The 19153-nt window shown below is 31.6% G+C and overlaps 1 protein-coding gene across 1 annotated transcript; it reads left to right on the forward strand.

Annotated features, from left to right (window-relative positions):
• The first annotated feature begins 453 nt into the window (after positions 1-453).
• On the forward strand, positions 454-14720 carry LOC143059611 (tubulin delta chain-like). The gene is made up of 12 exons (XM_076233129.1): positions 454-646; positions 4130-4225; positions 4933-4985; positions 6169-6247; positions 7215-7273; positions 8654-8795; positions 9157-9309; positions 10297-10392; positions 11139-11211; positions 11947-12091; positions 13255-13415; positions 14643-14720. Exons 1-12 carry the CDS (start codon positions 552-554, stop codon positions 14709-14711), a joined length of 1221 nt encoding a protein of 406 aa, XP_076089244.1. The 5' UTR covers positions 454-551; the 3' UTR covers positions 14712-14720.
• The last annotated feature ends 4433 nt before the right edge of the window (positions 14721-19153 follow it).

Below are 19153 nucleotides of genomic sequence, written 5' to 3' on the forward strand. Positions count from 1 at the left end.
TTATTTTGTTATAATTTAATTTTGGATGTAACGCGTCTTCTGATTGGCTGACGTTATTTTGTTATCAGCCCATTGACATAATTTAGTCATGTGACCGTGACGTCATCAACGTTTTTTCATTGTTTTCTACGGTTTAAAATGGAATAAGTGTTATATTTTTTCTGTCTATTCGAAATAACATATATAAAAAATGTGGTGCACACTGTAAAATAACCCGCTACGCGCGTTATTCAGTGTGCAGCAAATTTTTTATGTTATTTCTTCATAGACAGAAAAAATATTACAGTCATTCCTTAATTAAAAAAAATAATGATTATGTGATAATATTGACAGAAAATTTTTACGATTATGGACTCCCCTACGAGGGGCCTCTATTTTCATAGTGAAGATATTAAACGCGGAAACTTTTTACCGGAGTTGTTTTTTATTTTTTATTTTGTTCATAACATCCGGTTAAAATTCAGATCTCGGTCTGTTTTCAATGGTTTTCAATTATACATTGTTTTGCAGGACAACGGCATTGTTATGAACAATGACTATTTTAACTGAAGATGTCAGCAGTATTTCTACATGTCGGTCAATGCGGAAACCAAATAGGAAAGGCTTTCTGGAAGAAAACATCACAAGACAAAGCTGTTCATGAAGGGTACACAAAATAAAAATCTAGTCACTTCGGCACCCACTGACCCAGTGACCTAGTCAAATTTGCACCCCATACAGTTATTTCGTCTCTGAGTATTAACAACTTTTTATGTTTTGCGGGTAAACTATTAATGACCTTTTAACTTATATTTTCTCCTCCATGATAGACCATGTAGACTGTCTGATTGAATTGGACCGACTTGTCTCCGGGCCAAGTTGTCCAGCATTCTTTTTGTCACCCCTAAAAGAAGTTCCAACTAAAACAGAAACTTTGTTATAAACATGATAAACAATGCCATACTATCCAGCTATCTGTTCCCCTATTTAAACTTACACAACCATAACAAAGGAACTTCTTTTTCATGACTACTGCACAATTGCTAGCAAAAAATTGGCTAGTAAACGTACAAAATTGGTGCAGGAAAAAAACCAAAACAATTTAGATTACAAAGAAGTCTTTTTTTTTATATTAATGGTCATGAATTATAAGATATTAATTAAACAATATAAAAGAAAATAAGAAACATAAGCCATAAGCATGATAGGGCCTCACCCTTTTATATTAGGCACTGGCTACGGTTACATGGAAATGTAACAATAATAAAAATATTATTGTTACATTGGAGACTAAATGCCGGAATGCATTGTTGGGTAAGGACCTGATTAATTACGAATGTAACAATAATTATTGAGGCTACGGTTACATTGTGTTATTGTTACATGAAAAACAGCAATGTACGATGGGACTAGAAATATGTACTACGTCTAGTAAATAATAAAAGTTGAAGACATTTATTTTATATATACAATACTATAGGGTTATTGCATGAATATTGGGGAATATTGTCCCGAGTAGAATCTTATATTGCACGAGCTTGCGAGTGCAATATATGTTCTACGAGGGACAATATTCCTCAATATTCATGCAATAACCCTTTTATTGTATAGCAATATAATATTTGAAAGTAAAAATTGGTTTAAACTAAGATTTTGTCGTTGATGACGTCATGAATTTTGAAGATTTATTGCACTAGTGCAATATTAGAATTTATTGCATGCTAACTTGTGGTTACTTTCTGTGGGAAATATTATATTGCTATACAATAAATACAATTATCATATACTTAGACTAAATAACATATGATTTTTACCGTATGATAATAGCATTAAATTAAAGTATTTTCCATATTTTTCGAATTGGTGCTAAGCGGGCTGATATGAAAAGTTTATCACATGCTTCGATTGTTATCACATGCCTTTCCGTAACGTTATCACATGGCATTCCGGTGATACTCGGCAAATTCCGGAAACTACACCTCAATGCTACGTTTTCAGTGAAAAACATTACAAAGTAGTGTACAAAACAATTATTTGAATACTGGAAAGTATGTTGTGTAAAATAATTAAATAAGTTTTTCTGAAACATTATTTAGAAAGTTACTTTAAAAAAGTTGACTTTTCTATACAATGTTCATTATGTATATTGTTGAATTATTTTTTTGTCGATTTTTCCATATTAAAATGTGGGTTTTTTTTCTCTGTTGAGGCATATGATAGAAAGATTTCATATTGAATGAATCAAATTTTGGGTCCGACGTCCGTGAACTTTTTACTCTTTCAACTTCTTTTTGGGAACTACGTAGAAGGATCAATATATGAATCTGTTATTTTTCTCTACTGTTGAAGCATATGATAAAAAGATCATAACATGTCATTTTTCATATCGCATGTATTATCAGCCCTCGGTCAATTTCAGCCCTCGAGCCATGCGGCTCTTGGGCTGATATTGAACCTAGGGCTGATAATACATGCGATATGAAAAATGCCATGTAATAATCTGATATTATATTACATACACTTTCTTTATTTTGTATTTACAATGACACGGTTTCTACATATCCAGTAAGTGGTATCTTTTGAGCCATAAACAATTTATTTACCAAACTTGGTTTGATTAATGGTCCATGGAATGAGGAAAGCCTATTTATGTTATACACTTTCTTTATTTTGTATTTACAATGACACGGTTTCTACATATCCAGTAAGTGGTTTTTGAAGCATGTTTAAATCCGACACATCAGGTTTTAAGAATTCTTTCACAATTTCACAACAAAAACGAGACAAGAGAGTTCGAACAGGCAGAGGCAGACATACTACATTCATTCAAATAGCAATGCAAAAAAAGCAAACATGTCGTTGGAAGAAGAAAAAAAACAACGTTTGACACTTGGTCTGTGTCAATTTAAACTTTTAATTTATAACACGAATGTAATTTAAATCTCGAATGGATATTACGACCAATTGATATTCGTATATAGGTTAAAAATACCTAATCTTTGGTTTGGGCGAGCTCCATCTGATTTTGAAACGAAATAACGTCCTCCATATAGATACATGTATACAGAAATTTTCAGTATTTTAGTTCACAGTCAGCAAACTTTGCTATATTTGATGTATCAAATATTTTAGTACTGTGTTTGTATAGCTGTATGTAATTTGTGTCTTGATAATTGTATCAGTTTCGTTTCAAACGCATCCCAAGTTTTAAATTGTTCACCCAAAACAAAATTGGTAATAGGAATCTCTTCATCAATTGTTCAAAGTATAATGACAGTAATAAGAGTAGGTGTGCAATTAAATACTTAAAAGTGAACACTTTTCTCAGCCCAAATTCTCAACAACAAACCATTGTACTATATATATTTCTTTTCTCAGCCCAAATTCTCAACAACAAACCATTGTACTATATATATTTTTCGCCTTTGGCACTTCTACTCTGAAGTAGTATCTTTAAGAACATCAAAACCATTAATACGCAAAAGTATAAAAACACAATTTGTTTTAAAAATAATAATATTTATTATTTATCATTATTACAATTATTATTTAGTACATATGAAAGAATTGAACAACAAACTATAGAAGATTTAAGTTTAATAAATCTAGCGCGCATTACTGTCTTTCATGAAACAATAACGCAATGTAACCGTAGCCTCAATAATTATTGTTACATTCGTAATTAATCGGTTCCTTACCCAACTTTGCATTCCGGCAATTAGTCTCCAATGTAACAATAATATTTTTATTATTGTTACATTTCCATGTAACCGTAGCCAGTGCCTTTATATTATAGTAAAATTTTAAAAACCAAACATTGAAGTGCTGCTAGCTATAATATCATTGTATGTATAGTGAATGAGTACTTCTTTTTAAAATTTCACGAATCTCGTTACTTCTCCATATCAACATGATCAATTTCAAAAAGAGAAGTCACTTCTCCCTATAATTCTGAAGTGCACAAATGTATGTGTGAGCCCTGATAGATAATAGGAAGATGTGGTATGAGTGCCAATTAGACAACTCGCCATCCTGATGCATACCATGCATACATTGATATCAAAGGAGTAAGGCTGTGATAATATATATTTTCTGTCTTTTTGTTTTATCATCACCTAATTATATAAGTCTCTATTTTTTTCTATTTCAGACACACTTTTATACACCCTGATGTAAAACAAAGATCTGTACATGTAGATAGTGAGCCAAAAGTTGTACAAAAGGCTTGTAAAGGTCTTAAAATAAGGTAAAACAAGTATACAGACAATTCAGAAATGCATTTATTATTGTGATTGTTCAACAATATACTCATTATTACTGTCAAAGGGCATATTTATTATTACAATATATCAATTTTATAATTTTTATTAGAAAATGCTATCAACTTGATCTAGAATTGAAATGCATGTTGTTGTTTTTTTTTTTGGACGCCTGGATCTCATCACAGTTTTGGCAATAATAAAAATTTGCAATGCTATTAAAAATAAGATGTGGTGTGATTGCAAATGAGACAACTGTCCACAAGACACAAATTGATATTCAGTCAGCAATGATACTATAGGTCACCATACCATTTCTTGAGCAAAACCAATAACTGCATTATATAAGCCATGATAGCAAGCTATAATTTGCATTAACATGATAAAGGTAAAACAATTCAAATGAGATAACTAACATCTTTATGTATGTAGAAATGAAAACAAAAATAGTCTTCAGCGACAAACAAGTACAGTACTAAATATTTTACCAGTAGTATCTTCATGCATTTATTACATGTATTAGAATAAGGCCCGCTCCCTTTAACATGTTTAACACTTCAAAATCAGTATTACTGTATATGCTAGCGCTCCATTCAATGATTTATCAAAATACATGACCACCTAAGGCCTCCTTTCAGTCGTTTTCTGATAGGTCTTGACTCTGTCAAGGCTCTTTAATATTATTTTTTTTCAGAGATGGAAACATTGTATCTGGAAAGAGAGGAAGAGGAACAAATTGGGCATTAGGTATATTGTCATAACAAAGCAAGAATTTTTTAAGCATAAAATCTAAGACGAAACAACATTATTTTCCTGTAAAAACGGAAAATGTATATTATTAAGTTTAACCTGTACACTGTTGTTCATGTAAGTTGTAACATTTTGAATAATTCTGGATGGGCTACTGTTATTACATGAATATCGTTGAACATGATGCACTAGTATATCATCTTAGCTATAGTTACCCAGGCCTATTACAAAAACATATATTTCAGCTAACATAAACCACTGAAAAAATCATTCATCCAGTATGTTTTCAACAGCAGGTCATCTTTATAAATTTACCTTGATTCAAATGGATTTCAATTTGAACTGGTCAATTGTCGAATTCAGAAAAGTTCATATACTTAATTGATAAGATATTTAAAGCATTGAACCAGTGTTCTTTAAAATTATTTGGATCATCTTCAAAACTTTTGAAATAGTTCCATAATGATGACATCGTATTTCATGATTGGTCTATCATCAACATTATTTTCAAAACACGCTCAAACTTTTATCTTTTGAGGAAATAATTTCTTTTACAAAACAAGTTTTCATCATATTATATAACCGGCTCTGCTGGGCGATCTGCTTTTACGAAATTGGCGCCCATTAAACTGAATCCATCAATGTTACCGTATATCAAATTTGAATTTGCTCTCTGCCGAGGTCTGCTTTGACACCCATTTTTATCAACCTGATAGGCGATCTGCTTTTACCAGATTGAATATTCCCATAACAGATTAATCAATTGAATTCGGCTGCTAAAATCGTTTGCCACATGTTGTCATAGTTAAATCATAATAAAATGCGATCGTAAACAGCATTCTTATCCAGATTTCAAAACATTTTGACAACAAACTATGAAAAATTATAGTTGCCTTAATCGGTGACAGAAACTTTTCTGGAAATATCGATTTTTATTTTATTTTCCTGAATTGGGAATTCATTTTCATGTACATATTTTTGGGGCCGCTGAGCGGCCCTAAACTATATACTGGAATCATCCCTGCACATTTTTGGCAATAATAAAAGCCTCGCATTAATTTCTGAATTTACAGTATCTGACAATTCCAGTATAGACATGGACATGTTTTATATTATTTGGGGATGATTGGCAAACAATTTTTTCGTTGGGAGATTCACACATATTTTTGATTTTTTATAGGTTACCATGGACTAAAGAAAAGTGGAGAGGATCACATACTAGAGGATACTGCCAACCAAGTCAGGAAAGAAATTGAGAGGTAATAATATGTTTATTGCAGAAATCGTAATAACAATAGTCATGTTAGTATTGCTATAATTGTTATTTTGATTTTTATATTTATATATTTTTGTCTTTTGATCAGAATGCAGAACAATTTTTCAATTTGCTGTAATTTTTATGTTATAAAAGAAGTGGGGTGGGGTCATTTAAATTTGATAGCATCTACACAATACACCTAAATACATAAGTAGTTATCCTTCATAATTCTTTATACAGCCCTAAAGCCCAATTGACATGTATTGCACTGTGGAGCAAGGGATTAATAACTGACTTTAATCTGATTTCCAAACACTAGGACAAAACTATATAAAAAAAGCAATTAAGGCTGATATGTTGCCACTTGCCAAAAGTAATTTTTTTTGCCATATGCCACTAATTCTTGTATAGGTCAAAGGGAAATAATCAAAGTAATATTGTTCATTTTAAAAGAAAGAGGTGGAAGATGCCCAAGGGATATTCAAATTACAAATCAAAGACAAAATAATGAGGCCATGGACAAAACAGTCAAGAAAAAACATCAGAAAACCAAAATTATTTTTTATTTCTTATCAACTCATTAAATAATTCATCAAAGAGAAACATAGATTGTTCATCAGCATAAATTACATATTGTGGGTAAAGGCGAACTAAGAATTAAAGTGTAAAATAATACATATTTTTATAGGCTTGGTTGCTTACTGACAAAATTGTGAAATCAATTTTCTGCTAACATTAAATTTTTTCCTCATTCCAAGAAAATTTGATCTCACAAAAAAGAATTAATCTACAGTATTAACTGTTTGATATATTTATATATAATTACTTACATTAATTATTCAATATAACCAAACAACACAGAAAATTCAAAGACCTTTAGAGGTCAACAATATCTGCAACAGAAAGTAATTATGTGTCTATACAGTATATCAAAATAAGCCTTGTCCTAAGATTTTTTTTTCTCACAGATGTGACATGTACAGTGGTTGTATTATGATGCATAGTTTGACTGGTGGAACAGGGTCAGGTTGGTATTTGTATGTATGTAGGTACTAAAGCTCATGTCAATGAAACAACAATTTGTTTTTGACATTTCCAAGTTTCATCAATGCCATCATTGATTTTTGGCTAAAACTGGCTTGTAAAATTATAATCTGCATAATCATGACAATGATATATCAACTTTAAAATAAAATACTTCTTTTTTTAACAAAATCTACATGGTCATATACTTGAATATTGAAGTCCATACTTAAAAAAAATGAAATGAATCAGCAACCTATATTTCACAAACTTTTTTTATGGCCATATAGTTTTACCCTTGTCCGCCATTCTGCAACAAACCTTTCTTTCAAGTTTAAGTTTTGTTCCGCTCCACTAATTTTTGGCGAAATTACGGGCTTTGGACTCCGACAAATGACTGAAAATCAAAGTTATACAGACTTTTTACCTATACGCCTTCAGATATTGGGCTAATGTTTGGTATGTGAGTTAACCATGACAAGTTACAGAAAAAGTTAAAGTTTCGTTTCAAGCCACTTATTGTTGCCTTAATTACAGACTTTGGACTTTGATTAATAGAAGAAAATCACATTTATACAGACTTAATTTCTTAACTCCTTCAGATATTGGGCTGATTTTTGGTATGTGAGTTAAACATGATGAGTAACAGATTAAGTTCCTGTTTAAGTTTACTCTGCTATTTTTTGTTGAAATTTTGGGCTTTGGACTTTGATAAATTGTTGAAAATCACAGTTTAATTTATCTATACGCCTTCAGATTTTGAGCTGATTTTTGATATGTGAGACTACCATGATGAGTTATGGATCAAGTTTATGTTTTGTTCAGCTATGCTGATTTTCATGTCATCTTGTTAGATCTGCAATACATCCACTTCCTGTTTGCTGATTGTTTGAAATTTAGTTAGTCATTGATCAAGGAAAGTTTTTATTAAACTAGTATTGGTCTTGAGAGCTTGATACTATCCATGCATATTTGTGTCCACATGTAGTGTTGAAATTGCAGATACAGGGACGGGGCCATTCGTGTCGTTCTGACACATTTAGTTTCATGTATATCATGATGTAAAATAATAGGACAAAGGGAGACAACCCAAACCAATCACAAGGCCTCATGATATTCCTTTTTGTTGTGTCTTTGTGATTTGAGGAAAAATCAAACTCAACTTTATAGAGATCTATATATTCTAAGAAAAGATATTATCCAATTATTATTGTACTGTTGGGGTCATTTTCAAACAGAACCGTACATAGATTTCTATATTTTTAGGATTAGGATCTAGTTTGTGTGAGGCCATGAAGGAGGAATATCCCATGAACCATTTGATTTCCTGTACTGTGCAGCATCATTCCTAAACTAATCTTACATATATTTGTATATTTTTTAGGATTAGGGTCTCATCTTTGTGAGGCCATTAGGGAGGAATATCCCATGAACCATCTTATTTCCTGTACTGTGGCGCCATGTTTGACAGGAGAAAGTCCTTTACAGAACTATAATGCCTTGCTAACGCTGTCCTACCTTCAAAGGTAAAATTACAAGTTATATTTGGGACATTTTATGATAACCTTAAAAAACATTTGAAAATGATCTTCAAGGAAAATCAGGAACAAGAAAAACTAGAAAATGAAACCTAGGAATATATTTGTTTTTGAAATTTCAAAACTTGAAGGCACAAAAGAAATAAACAGTTTTTTTTGTTTGTTTTTTATTGACAGTTTTTCTTTTTCTACATTTAGATTTATACTTTTTCAAGCTATTTCTAAATATTTTATCAAATTTATAGCCAAACTAATAGTTTGAAACTATTGATATTTGTAATTTAAATGATCTTTTTCAAATACAGTTTTAATTTTGCAAATATATTTTATAAAGACGATTCTATTTCAGGAATACTGACTGTGTTGTTCTGACCTATAATGATGATGTTCTGGGAAAACTTCAGAGAAAGATGGAGAGTGTATCTTTTGATGCCATGAACACCTCTATAGCCTCTGCTCTAGGTGGAGTATTCCTGCCAACAGATACCATGACACCAAAAAGGTTAGATTATCTCCCCTTACAATTAAAAGATTTTTTTTAATATTACTCTTTTACGTATGAATAATAAAAACAAAACCATAATTTCATGAAGTATACAACTACCTAATGTTAATTTGGTGGAGTACCAAAAACATTGGATTTGTCTGTTTATAAATTAGAAAAGAATTTGTATAATACTGACATGAAAAATAGTTTGAATTGTCTCCCCTTACTCATAAAATGATTTTTTTTTATGGTACCTTCTTTAAAGATTAAAAAATAAACAGTTTTTCAGCATAGAGATTTAATTTATTTGACCTTACTTAATACAGTAAAAAAAAATCACACTATACACAAATTTTTAGAAATAGTCCCCTCATGTATACTAAGGGGCACACATAGTTTCACCCCAAATCTATACGTCATAGTCATATGCTTACACTTTCAGGTTTGATGCAATCATTTGTCTTAGAAAAATTTGTAGGAAATAATAACCCCTTTAAACAAGCTAAATGATATCCCTTATTTCACAAACAAGGAATGGATTGCTTCCACTTATGTTAAAGGATGTAAATAGTCTCAAAACTGTAAAACATGTTCACTTGCTTACAATAATTTAAAAGGCTTGGTTGTCTGCCCTTGCATTAAAAATGAAAAAGTAAATGTTGTCCCCTCCTCGTAAAATATTTGATTCCTGTTACAAAAAGTTTTTAAAAAGTTTTGATTGACCCCTAGCTAGTAATTGAACCAAAATATGGTGTTTAAAGTTTTTTTTCTCAAATCTACAATAAAATTGTAACATCTTTCCTAAACAATGTTGATTAACTATGGGAAACAAGTTTAAATTAATAAATTGATTTGCCTGGAGCTTACATGATATAAAATGTATTTCCTGTAGCATAAATGATAAAACTAGAAAGCAGAGTTTACAAGCTTAAGAGGAGTTAATCAATGTATGCATTACATTTTTGTATTCTAATTGAAAGTTCATATTTTTTATTTTTTTAGTGGACCAAGTATTGGTATGGAACCTTGGGAGATGATAAGATCCGTTTGTCCTCTTCCAGCAAATAAATTTGTACAGGTCCATCATATAGCTAAGAGGCAAGTTAATTATTAAAGTCAAACATTTACTGTAAATTCAGAAATTAATGAGTGCATTTATTGGTGTGATTCTTGGATTTTTGAAGTAGGGAAACAAATGCAAGATTATTTGTGCTATTTCAGGATAATCTGCATATAAATAAATGTATATCTTATCAGGGCCTTTTATAGCTGACTATGCGGAATGGGCTTTGCTCATTGTTGAAGGCTGTATGGTGACCTATAGTTGTTAATGTCTGTGTCATTTTGGTCTTTTATGGATAGTTGTCTCATTGGCAATCATACCACATCTTCTTTTTTATATATATGTATTTGATATCAAAATGTGATTTCTTATAATTACAAATCTCATGCAGTTATAAATACCTCCCACTTGAAACCTCACAATATTTTTTGAATTTACAGTATGAACAAGCACCTTCTGGACCTGATAAAACTTATCTGATAACTATTGAAAAATATTACTTTTGAAAGGATGTCTAAAATCATTTGCATGCATTTATTATTGCGATTTTAATTTTGTGTTATTGAGAAAAATCCTGTTTAATTCATATAAAATATTTCTAAATGAAAGTTTAAATGATTGCAATTATTACCTTGTCGCATTTTTCTTTTTCGCAAAAATAAAAACATCGCAATAATTTCTGAATTTACTTTAGTAGTTTTAGCTTCACATATAGTGGTGCTCCTATTTATAGGAGATGTACAATACTAATCAAACATTTTTTTTATTTTTGCTATTACAGTAAGCTGTCTTGGGCAGGACTACAGAAACAGATGAGCCAAGGCATTAGACGACATGATAGCAAAGGAAATGTAGTATCCTTATATATAATGGGTATCAGGGTCACAATTAGGTTTACAGAAAAGATAATAATAGAAAAAAAGAGGGGAATATAGTAATATAGGCAGAAAACTAAAAAGGCTGACTATTTGACTGATAGAGCTGCAATTTAAAGAATAGAGAACAAAATATAAAGTGGAAGTGAAATGCCTAAAAAAATTAAAGAAAACAAAAATGAAGGACATATAAAATAGAAGTTGTGGTATGATTGCCAATGAGACAACTCTTCACTAGACCAAATAACACAAAAGTTTACAACGTTAGGTCACCTTACTGCCTTTCAACAATGTGCAGGCTCATACCGCATTGTCAGCTTTAAAAGGCCCAAAGTTCACAAATTATGTGCTGTCTTATGAGACCACTTTTTAGTATGTCCCATTTTGTCCCATTTATTTGCATTATGTTTTCGGGTCAGTGAGTCCAATCGTCCGTTTGTCCGGCTTCAGGTTAAAGTTTTTGATGAAGTCCAATCAACTTTAAACTTAGTAAACATGTTCCCTATGATATGATCTTTCTAATTTTAATGCCAAATTAGAGATTTTATCCCATTTTCACAGTCCACTAAACATAGAAAATAATAGTTGGATAGACTGGGGACACATTCTTGTTTAATCTCCCTTGGGAGGTCTTTTAAAACAGATTTAACTGTATATTATTTAATGGATTCAAGAAGAGAAAAATATTCACACATTTTCCTTATACAGTATCAGTTTGGTAGTATAGGTAATGTAGTGATAGCACGAGGTGACAGTACAGAGACATTTTACCCCCAGATGACAAAGGGGCTGGAGAAAAAGTTCCGTAAATCTTTCAACACTGTCAGCTGGAACCCCTTCCCTATAGATATTTGGACTGGTATGTGTATAGGAAAATGTTTATATACCATTGACAATTACATTTCGAGAGATATGATTATTGAATTGTGTGGTTATGCCGAGCTCTGCATACTATCCTATAGAAAATATGTTATTCTTTGAACATTTAATTTCCTGGTTCCACTGTACCTACAAAATTAACAAAAATTGGTACCCAACAAATAATATTGAATTCACATTACACTGAAATTTAAGGGTGTCTTTTGAGAGAACCCAAAAAGAATAAATGGCAATTCAGTAACTACAAATGTTCTTGTCTTTTTATAGGAAACCATAAATCTATATGTTGATAAGGTATAAAACAAAAACTAATCAACTGTTCAGGAAAACATAAGATCACAAAAATACTGAACTTAGAGGAAAATCAATTCGGAAAGTCCATAATCACATGGCAAAAACAAATAAACTAAACGCATCAAAAACGAATGGACAAGAACTGTCATATTCCTGACTTGGTACAGGCATTTTCAAATGTAGAAAAGGGTGGATTAAATCTGGTTTTATAGCGCTAACCCTCTCACTTTGATGACAGTCTCAGCAAATTCCGTTATATTTACATTGATGCGTAAACTAAACAGACACAATAAATATAATTGTCAAAATATGGGTACATCAGTCATCATCGTATAACAATTTTAAAAGGAACAAATTAACAGAGAACAAAAACATCTATCTACAAACACATTTAAAAGTATTCAACAAAAATTGGTACCCAACGAATAATAATGAATCTACATTACACTTAAATTTAAGGGTGTCTTTTGAGAGAACACAAAAAGAATAAATGGCAATTCAGTAACTACAAATGTTGGTGACCTTCTGCTGTTGTCTGCTCTATGGTCGGGTTGTTGTCTCTTTGGCACATTCCCCATTTCCATTCTCAATTTTATTATCTTTTTATAGGAAACCATAAATCTATATGTTGATAAGGTATAAAACAAAAAGTATTAACCAACTGTTCAGGGTTTTTAAGAATGAGAGAAGTACATACATCATGTACATTGGAGAAGACGTTACTAAGTTGTAAAACTTGTGTCTAATCCATTTGTCATTTCGAACAATAAAATATGTTTAAACTATGTACATTATGTATCAGTAGAAGTTTTATCATATACATGTATCTGCAATAATTTATTGTTTCAGCCAAAAACAACAGTATTGGACCAAAAGACACAGCTTCAATAACAGTAGCATCGAATTCAGAGTCAATAGTAGAATACCTTGAGACTGTCTATGAAAGGTCAAGGGTCAAATTTGCTGCCAAAGCATATCTCCATTGGTACAACAAGTATGGAGTTACCAATGTAAGTAGAATAGTGTTTATAATTTAATTTTGGATGTAGCGCAACATGTCTTCTGATTCTCTAACAGTGTTTTGTCTATCAGCTCATAGACATCATTTTGTCATGTGACCATGACATCATCAAATTTTTTCATGATTTACTCTAGATTGAAATGGAGTTTAGAATTAAATAAGAAGGAATGTCTGTAACTACGTGGGTTATTAAGTGTGCACCACATTTTTGATAATATTTCTTCATAGACAGAAAAAATATTGCAGTCATTCTTTTAATCCACTGCAGCTGTGCTACATTATTTGGATTGTCAAATCTCATTGTCCGTTTAATCATTTGTCATAGACAATCACTCACCTTATATCAATTTGTTTATGACCTTGACACTGCATTTTCGTAGAGTTTTTTTTATGAATTCATTAAAAGTACAAATGAGCTGACTTTTTGACCTCATATGCTCCAAATTTAAAAAAGTTATGAATTTTTTATTTGGAACAGTTGTAGGATTGCAGTATACAAAGAATAACCCAGCAATGACTTGTGCTCAATAAAAGAACAACTAATCGACAAGACAAGACAAGACAATTTATTACAACTTAGGCACATTCAAATATAGAAAAAATTCAACCTGTAACCAAACAACAGGGATAAATAACCCATGCACATGAAATAATGTGTTACATTTGTTTGGTCAATCGTTATATATTTTTCTCTGTTTGAATTTTTCAATTGGTTATTCTATAAATCATAGGTATTAATTGTATTCAAAGTAAAACTGAGAATGGAAATAGGGAGTATGTCAAAGGGACAACAACCTGACCAAATGGCAGATAACAGCCAAGGCCACCAATGGGTCTTCAACACAGCGAGAAAATCCCACACCAGGTTGTGACTTGGAACTGGTGCACTAGACTCCAATCTGAATTGACTAGGATTGTTGGTTTTCTCAAGGCCATACAGCTTCCTCCTCCAATAAAAACTAGCCATCCCTATATAGCTAAAAAGCTGTGCTAAAAACTTACGTTTAAACACAAAAAAAAATCAAAAATGAAATCTAATGGGTTAATATTTAATCAATGGTAACAGATATTCAGCTAATCATTGCATGTGACATTGTCTGGGAAAAACAAAAATAATATTGAAGTAGTTGCTTTTGAAAAACCTGGTCTGAAATCATTTTAAAGAGAAAATATGACCACACTTAAATGCATTTGATTTTTTTTTTATCTTTTTCAGGAGGATTTTGAAGAAGCATTTGATATTGTAGAGGACATTATACAGAATTATAAGACTGCATTTTCATAAAATATAAATAAAACTTATGATTTTAATATTTGTGATCATCAAAACAAATGTGTGTCATAAGGATAGTGATTTGGCTATGGCTATGGCTATGGTGGCTTACTTCTTAAAAGCTTTGTATTTTAGAAAGTGGCAGACCTGGATGCTTCATACTTTGTATAAAGATTCTTTGTGTTATGATGATTCTGTCTGTCACATGTCCACAGTCCTGGACCTTATTTTCATGGTTCAGTGACTACTTGAAAAAAAAATGTATTGTTAATATTTTTATTATGAGTAAAAGTAAAACTATATTTGGTATGTGCGTACCTTGCAAGGTCCCCATGCTGTCAGACAGTTTTCACTTGACCTCCACCTCATTTCATGGATGAGTGAACAAGGTTTAGTTTTGATGGTCAAGTCAATAACTAAGATTTTTGCAATAGCTTCATCAAAACTTAAACAAAAGCCAAGAATAATTCCATTATACAAAAAAGCAAACTGGAGCACAATTAAACTAGAAATAAACACCTTATATAAACATCTCTTTGAAAATCAGCAACATCTTTGTGTAAATAAAATGTGGAACTGTTTTAAAACAACAATAACAAAAGCATAAAACAGCAAAAACAAAGGACGGTCGCCCATGGGTCACAATGGAAACAAAACGGCTCATTAGAAAAAGAGATAGACTTTATAAAAAATCCAAAAAAATCTGGGAATGCATCACTTGCTAAAAAAACTAAAGAGGTTAAACACCAGGTGCAGAAAAGTATAAGAAAATCATACTGGGAATACATTGAAAGCATCATATTACCACCACTAGATGAAACAAATTTTGGCACTATGATATTTTTTTGGACCTACATTAAACAAAAAAACCTGATTATAGTGGAATTACTGAAATTAAACAAGATGGCAAACTCCTAACTGATCCACTACAAAAAGCTGGGGCACTTAAGGATGTACAAAAATTTCTTAGAATTAAAATTTTTCTTAGCCTGATTTTTGGGTTTTAAGACTGTAACAAAATAATTGGTGAAGAAAAAATCATATGGTGGTGCACTTCTTTTTTGCTATGGCCCTTTTGAAAATGCCCAATTTAGATGATTTTCACATTTTTCATTGATTTTTACCTATTTTTGGGCTATTATCGAGGAAAAATTCAGTGTTTCACAATTAAACTTTTTTTCATACTTTCTATAAAGATAAAGTGGATTAATATGAATAAATTTTACTTAAAAAAACTATAGGTAGGTGTTAATATATAAAAGTTTTATCATATTTTGACGCTTTTTGTGTAAAATTTATCATGCTGTCAATTTTGTAAATTATTTACACTTTTTTGTTATAAATGATTGAAAAAATACATATCTACGAAATTTAAAAAGACCAAAATGATATTGGATGTACATGATTCTTGTAAAATCATTTTTGTATCCCTAACCCATTTTCTCAAAATTTTGGCTAAAAATACTGACCTGATTGGTCGTAAAATTTGAAAACTGGACTACTCAAAAACCATTCATTGTAAATACACAATTTTTTTCACAGAGTTATGTTTGATTATAACATTTTTAAAATTCATGGATATTTCCCACTTGTATCACATGTTTTGGAAATAATTCAAAACGAGATTTCAACGAGACTTAACGAGACTGAAAAGTCAGAAGAATACATCCTTAACGCACTATTCCAGTCTGTATTTACACCAGCATCTAATATTTCCAATACAGAATTTGTCAAACATGTTTGTCAAAAAAATTTGTAACATGCCATAGAAATCTCCTTTTCCACCCAAATCAACATTAATAATAAAAACAAAAGGTATACAAAAACTTTTACATAAATTTAAATCCGAACAAAGCAGCAGGTCCTGATGAAATTAAATCAAGATTTTTAAAAGAACTTTCACATGAAACTGCACCCATACTTACCATTATCTTTGATAAGTCATTTAAAACAGGTGTTGTTCCAGATGACTGGAAAACTGCCCATGTCTTTCCTGTATACACAAAAGGCCAAAAATATAACCTTGAAAACTACCGTCCTATATCACTTACATGTATTTGTTGCAAACTTTTAGAACACATCGTAGTTAAACACATTATGAAACATGCAGATAATCACAACATTTTATATCCCCTACAGCATGGACTTCGCAGAGATCGATCCTGCGAAACACAACTACTTGAATTTATAGACGATGTCTCACTTAACATGGAAAACGGTAAACAAACAGATATTTTGGTCATGGATTTTTCTAAATCATTCGATAAAGTTTCACACTCTTTTCTAACTAATAAGCTTCATCATTAAGGGATACAGGGGGAATTAAATTAATGGATACAAAATTTTCTTAGCAATCGCAGTAGTTCTAGAGGGGGAAAAATCTGAGTATGTTGCAGTTGAGTCAGGGGTTCCACAGGGATCAGTTCTTGGACCAAGTCTCTTCTTGTATATTATTAATGATATTTCAATTTGGCAATAACATCAAATTCCAATGCATCAACATTATAAAAAGATCTTGATAAACTGGCATCGTGGGAAACTACTTGGAAAATGACATTCCACCCAGAAAAGTGTAATGTAATTTCAGTCACCAGAAATTAAAAAAAAACAATCACATTTAACTACACATAACACAATCATTCATTAGAACATGTAACAACTGCAAAATATCTGGGGGTCACCATTCGTTCCAACCTTAAATGGGATGTACATATAAACAACATATGCAAGAAAGCTAATAGCACACTAGACTTTCTAAGGAGAAACCTGAAAAATTCAACATCCATTTAAGAGTAAGCATAAAAGTCCTTAGTAAGACCATCATTAGAGTATGCTTGCTCTGTTTGGGATCCATACTTACAATAAGGCATAGATAGCATTGAAAAAGGAGGGCTGCACGTTTTGTTACCAACAAATACAGAAACACCTCAAGTGTTGGTAACATAATACAACATCTTGAATGGCGCAGTGTCTCGGACAGAAGAAAAGACTCCCGATTGGTAATGCTTTACAAAATTGAACACGAAAAGTTTGCAATTCCTAAAAATAATAAATTAATTCCACAAAAAAGACAAACAAGACATTCTAATTCGAACAGCTTCCAAATTCCATCCTGCATAACACAGTACAGAAAAGGATCCTATTTTCCAAGAACTATTACCGACTGGAACAAACTACCGGATACCATTGTAAACTGCACTTCAGTAGACTCTTTCAAATCTTCAATTTCAAAGCATCAATATTAACTAAATTACAACAACTTACTTTATTATACAAAACATTTTATTTTTTTTAAAATTTTTCGTATTTTTTATAAATTGTACATTTTTCAATCTATGTTTTGTTGTGTTTCCTTCTGTGACATAATCTTCAATTTGTTGAAGGCGGTCACTATATGGTAGAATAGAATAGAATAGAATAAGATAATATAAGCAATAGGTCTAGTATATTCGGTGTATGGACAGACTTTAAGGTGTGCATGTCCAACTGGCAAGTGTCATTTGACATTGACCTCATTTTCATGGTTTAGTGGTTATAGTTGAGTTTCGGTCTGTTTTTCTTATACGGTATGCAATAGGTCTACTATATTTGGTGCATGGAAATGTATTTATAAAGGTTACTCGGGAACAGGTGTATTTGTTTACTTTTACCACGTGTGTTTAAATCAAAACATGTGTATGTTTAATTTGATTGAACAATCCGTAAGTTATGAACGGTTATATCTAGTTATATCAATCATGATAACTTCATGCTTGATTTTTTTTAGCGCTCAAATTATAGTAAAAAAGTCTAGGATTGTCATTCGATGTTCGTCTATCCGACAGTAAAGGTTCGTTTTTTTATAAATCGCCACTTGGTAAAATGTCTGAATCTTCCCCACGTCTGGAATTGAATGAAGACATACTACTTGAAGGAGATAATAGTATACCGCCACCTAATATTCATAAAGCAGCTGATAAGTCGTCTGATTTTGGTCGATAATGTGGACCTTTTTAAGACAATTTAGACAGCAAATTAGGTAAGTTGAAATCTGAACTCATACAAGAACAAGATTGCCTTTAGATAAAAATTAAGGAGGACGTCACTCTAAATTTTAAGGGGGAAGGAAACAGAATTCAGTACACCTTTAATGAGGAATTATTAGACACTGTTAACAAACTTGTAAAATTCATCCCTTACTCTAATACACAAGCCTATATATTAGTTCTTGACATAACTGATAAGATCAAAAGCCGTAATAAGAAAATTCGCATAGCTGATTCTTCCCCTGTTGGTTGGGGAACCGTTAGGGAATACGAAGCCAATGCCGTGGCTTCAGATTCTAAGGATGAGAGAAAGATACGACAAGCGGAGACCAGAGCTATCCGTACCTCCAAGGAGAAGTAAAAATCTCGCCAGCAACCTTACCCTAAAAATCCGCCTCGTCAACAACCTGCGGAATCATGATAACCCTG

Source organism: Mytilus galloprovincialis, chromosome 14, assembly GCF_965363235.1.
Source record: "Mytilus galloprovincialis chromosome 14, xbMytGall1.hap1.1, whole genome shotgun sequence".
NCBI lineage: Eukaryota > Metazoa > Mollusca > Bivalvia > Mytilida > Mytilidae > Mytilus > Mytilus galloprovincialis.

Bases quoted from the DNA above. Each gene is read 5' to 3' on its own strand.
- LOC143059611 (XM_076233129.1), top strand. From the start codon at position 552: ATGTCAGCAGTATTTCTACATGTCGGTCAATGCGGAAACCAAATAGGA. The intron at 4,986-6,168 runs GTATATTGTCAT...GATTTTTTATAG, and splicing joins AGGAACAAATTGGGCATTAG to GTTACCATGGACTAAAGAAA. The intron at 13,416-14,642 runs GTAAGTAGAATA...TATCTTTTTCAG, and splicing joins ACAAGTATGGAGTTACCAAT to GAGGATTTTGAAGAAGCATT.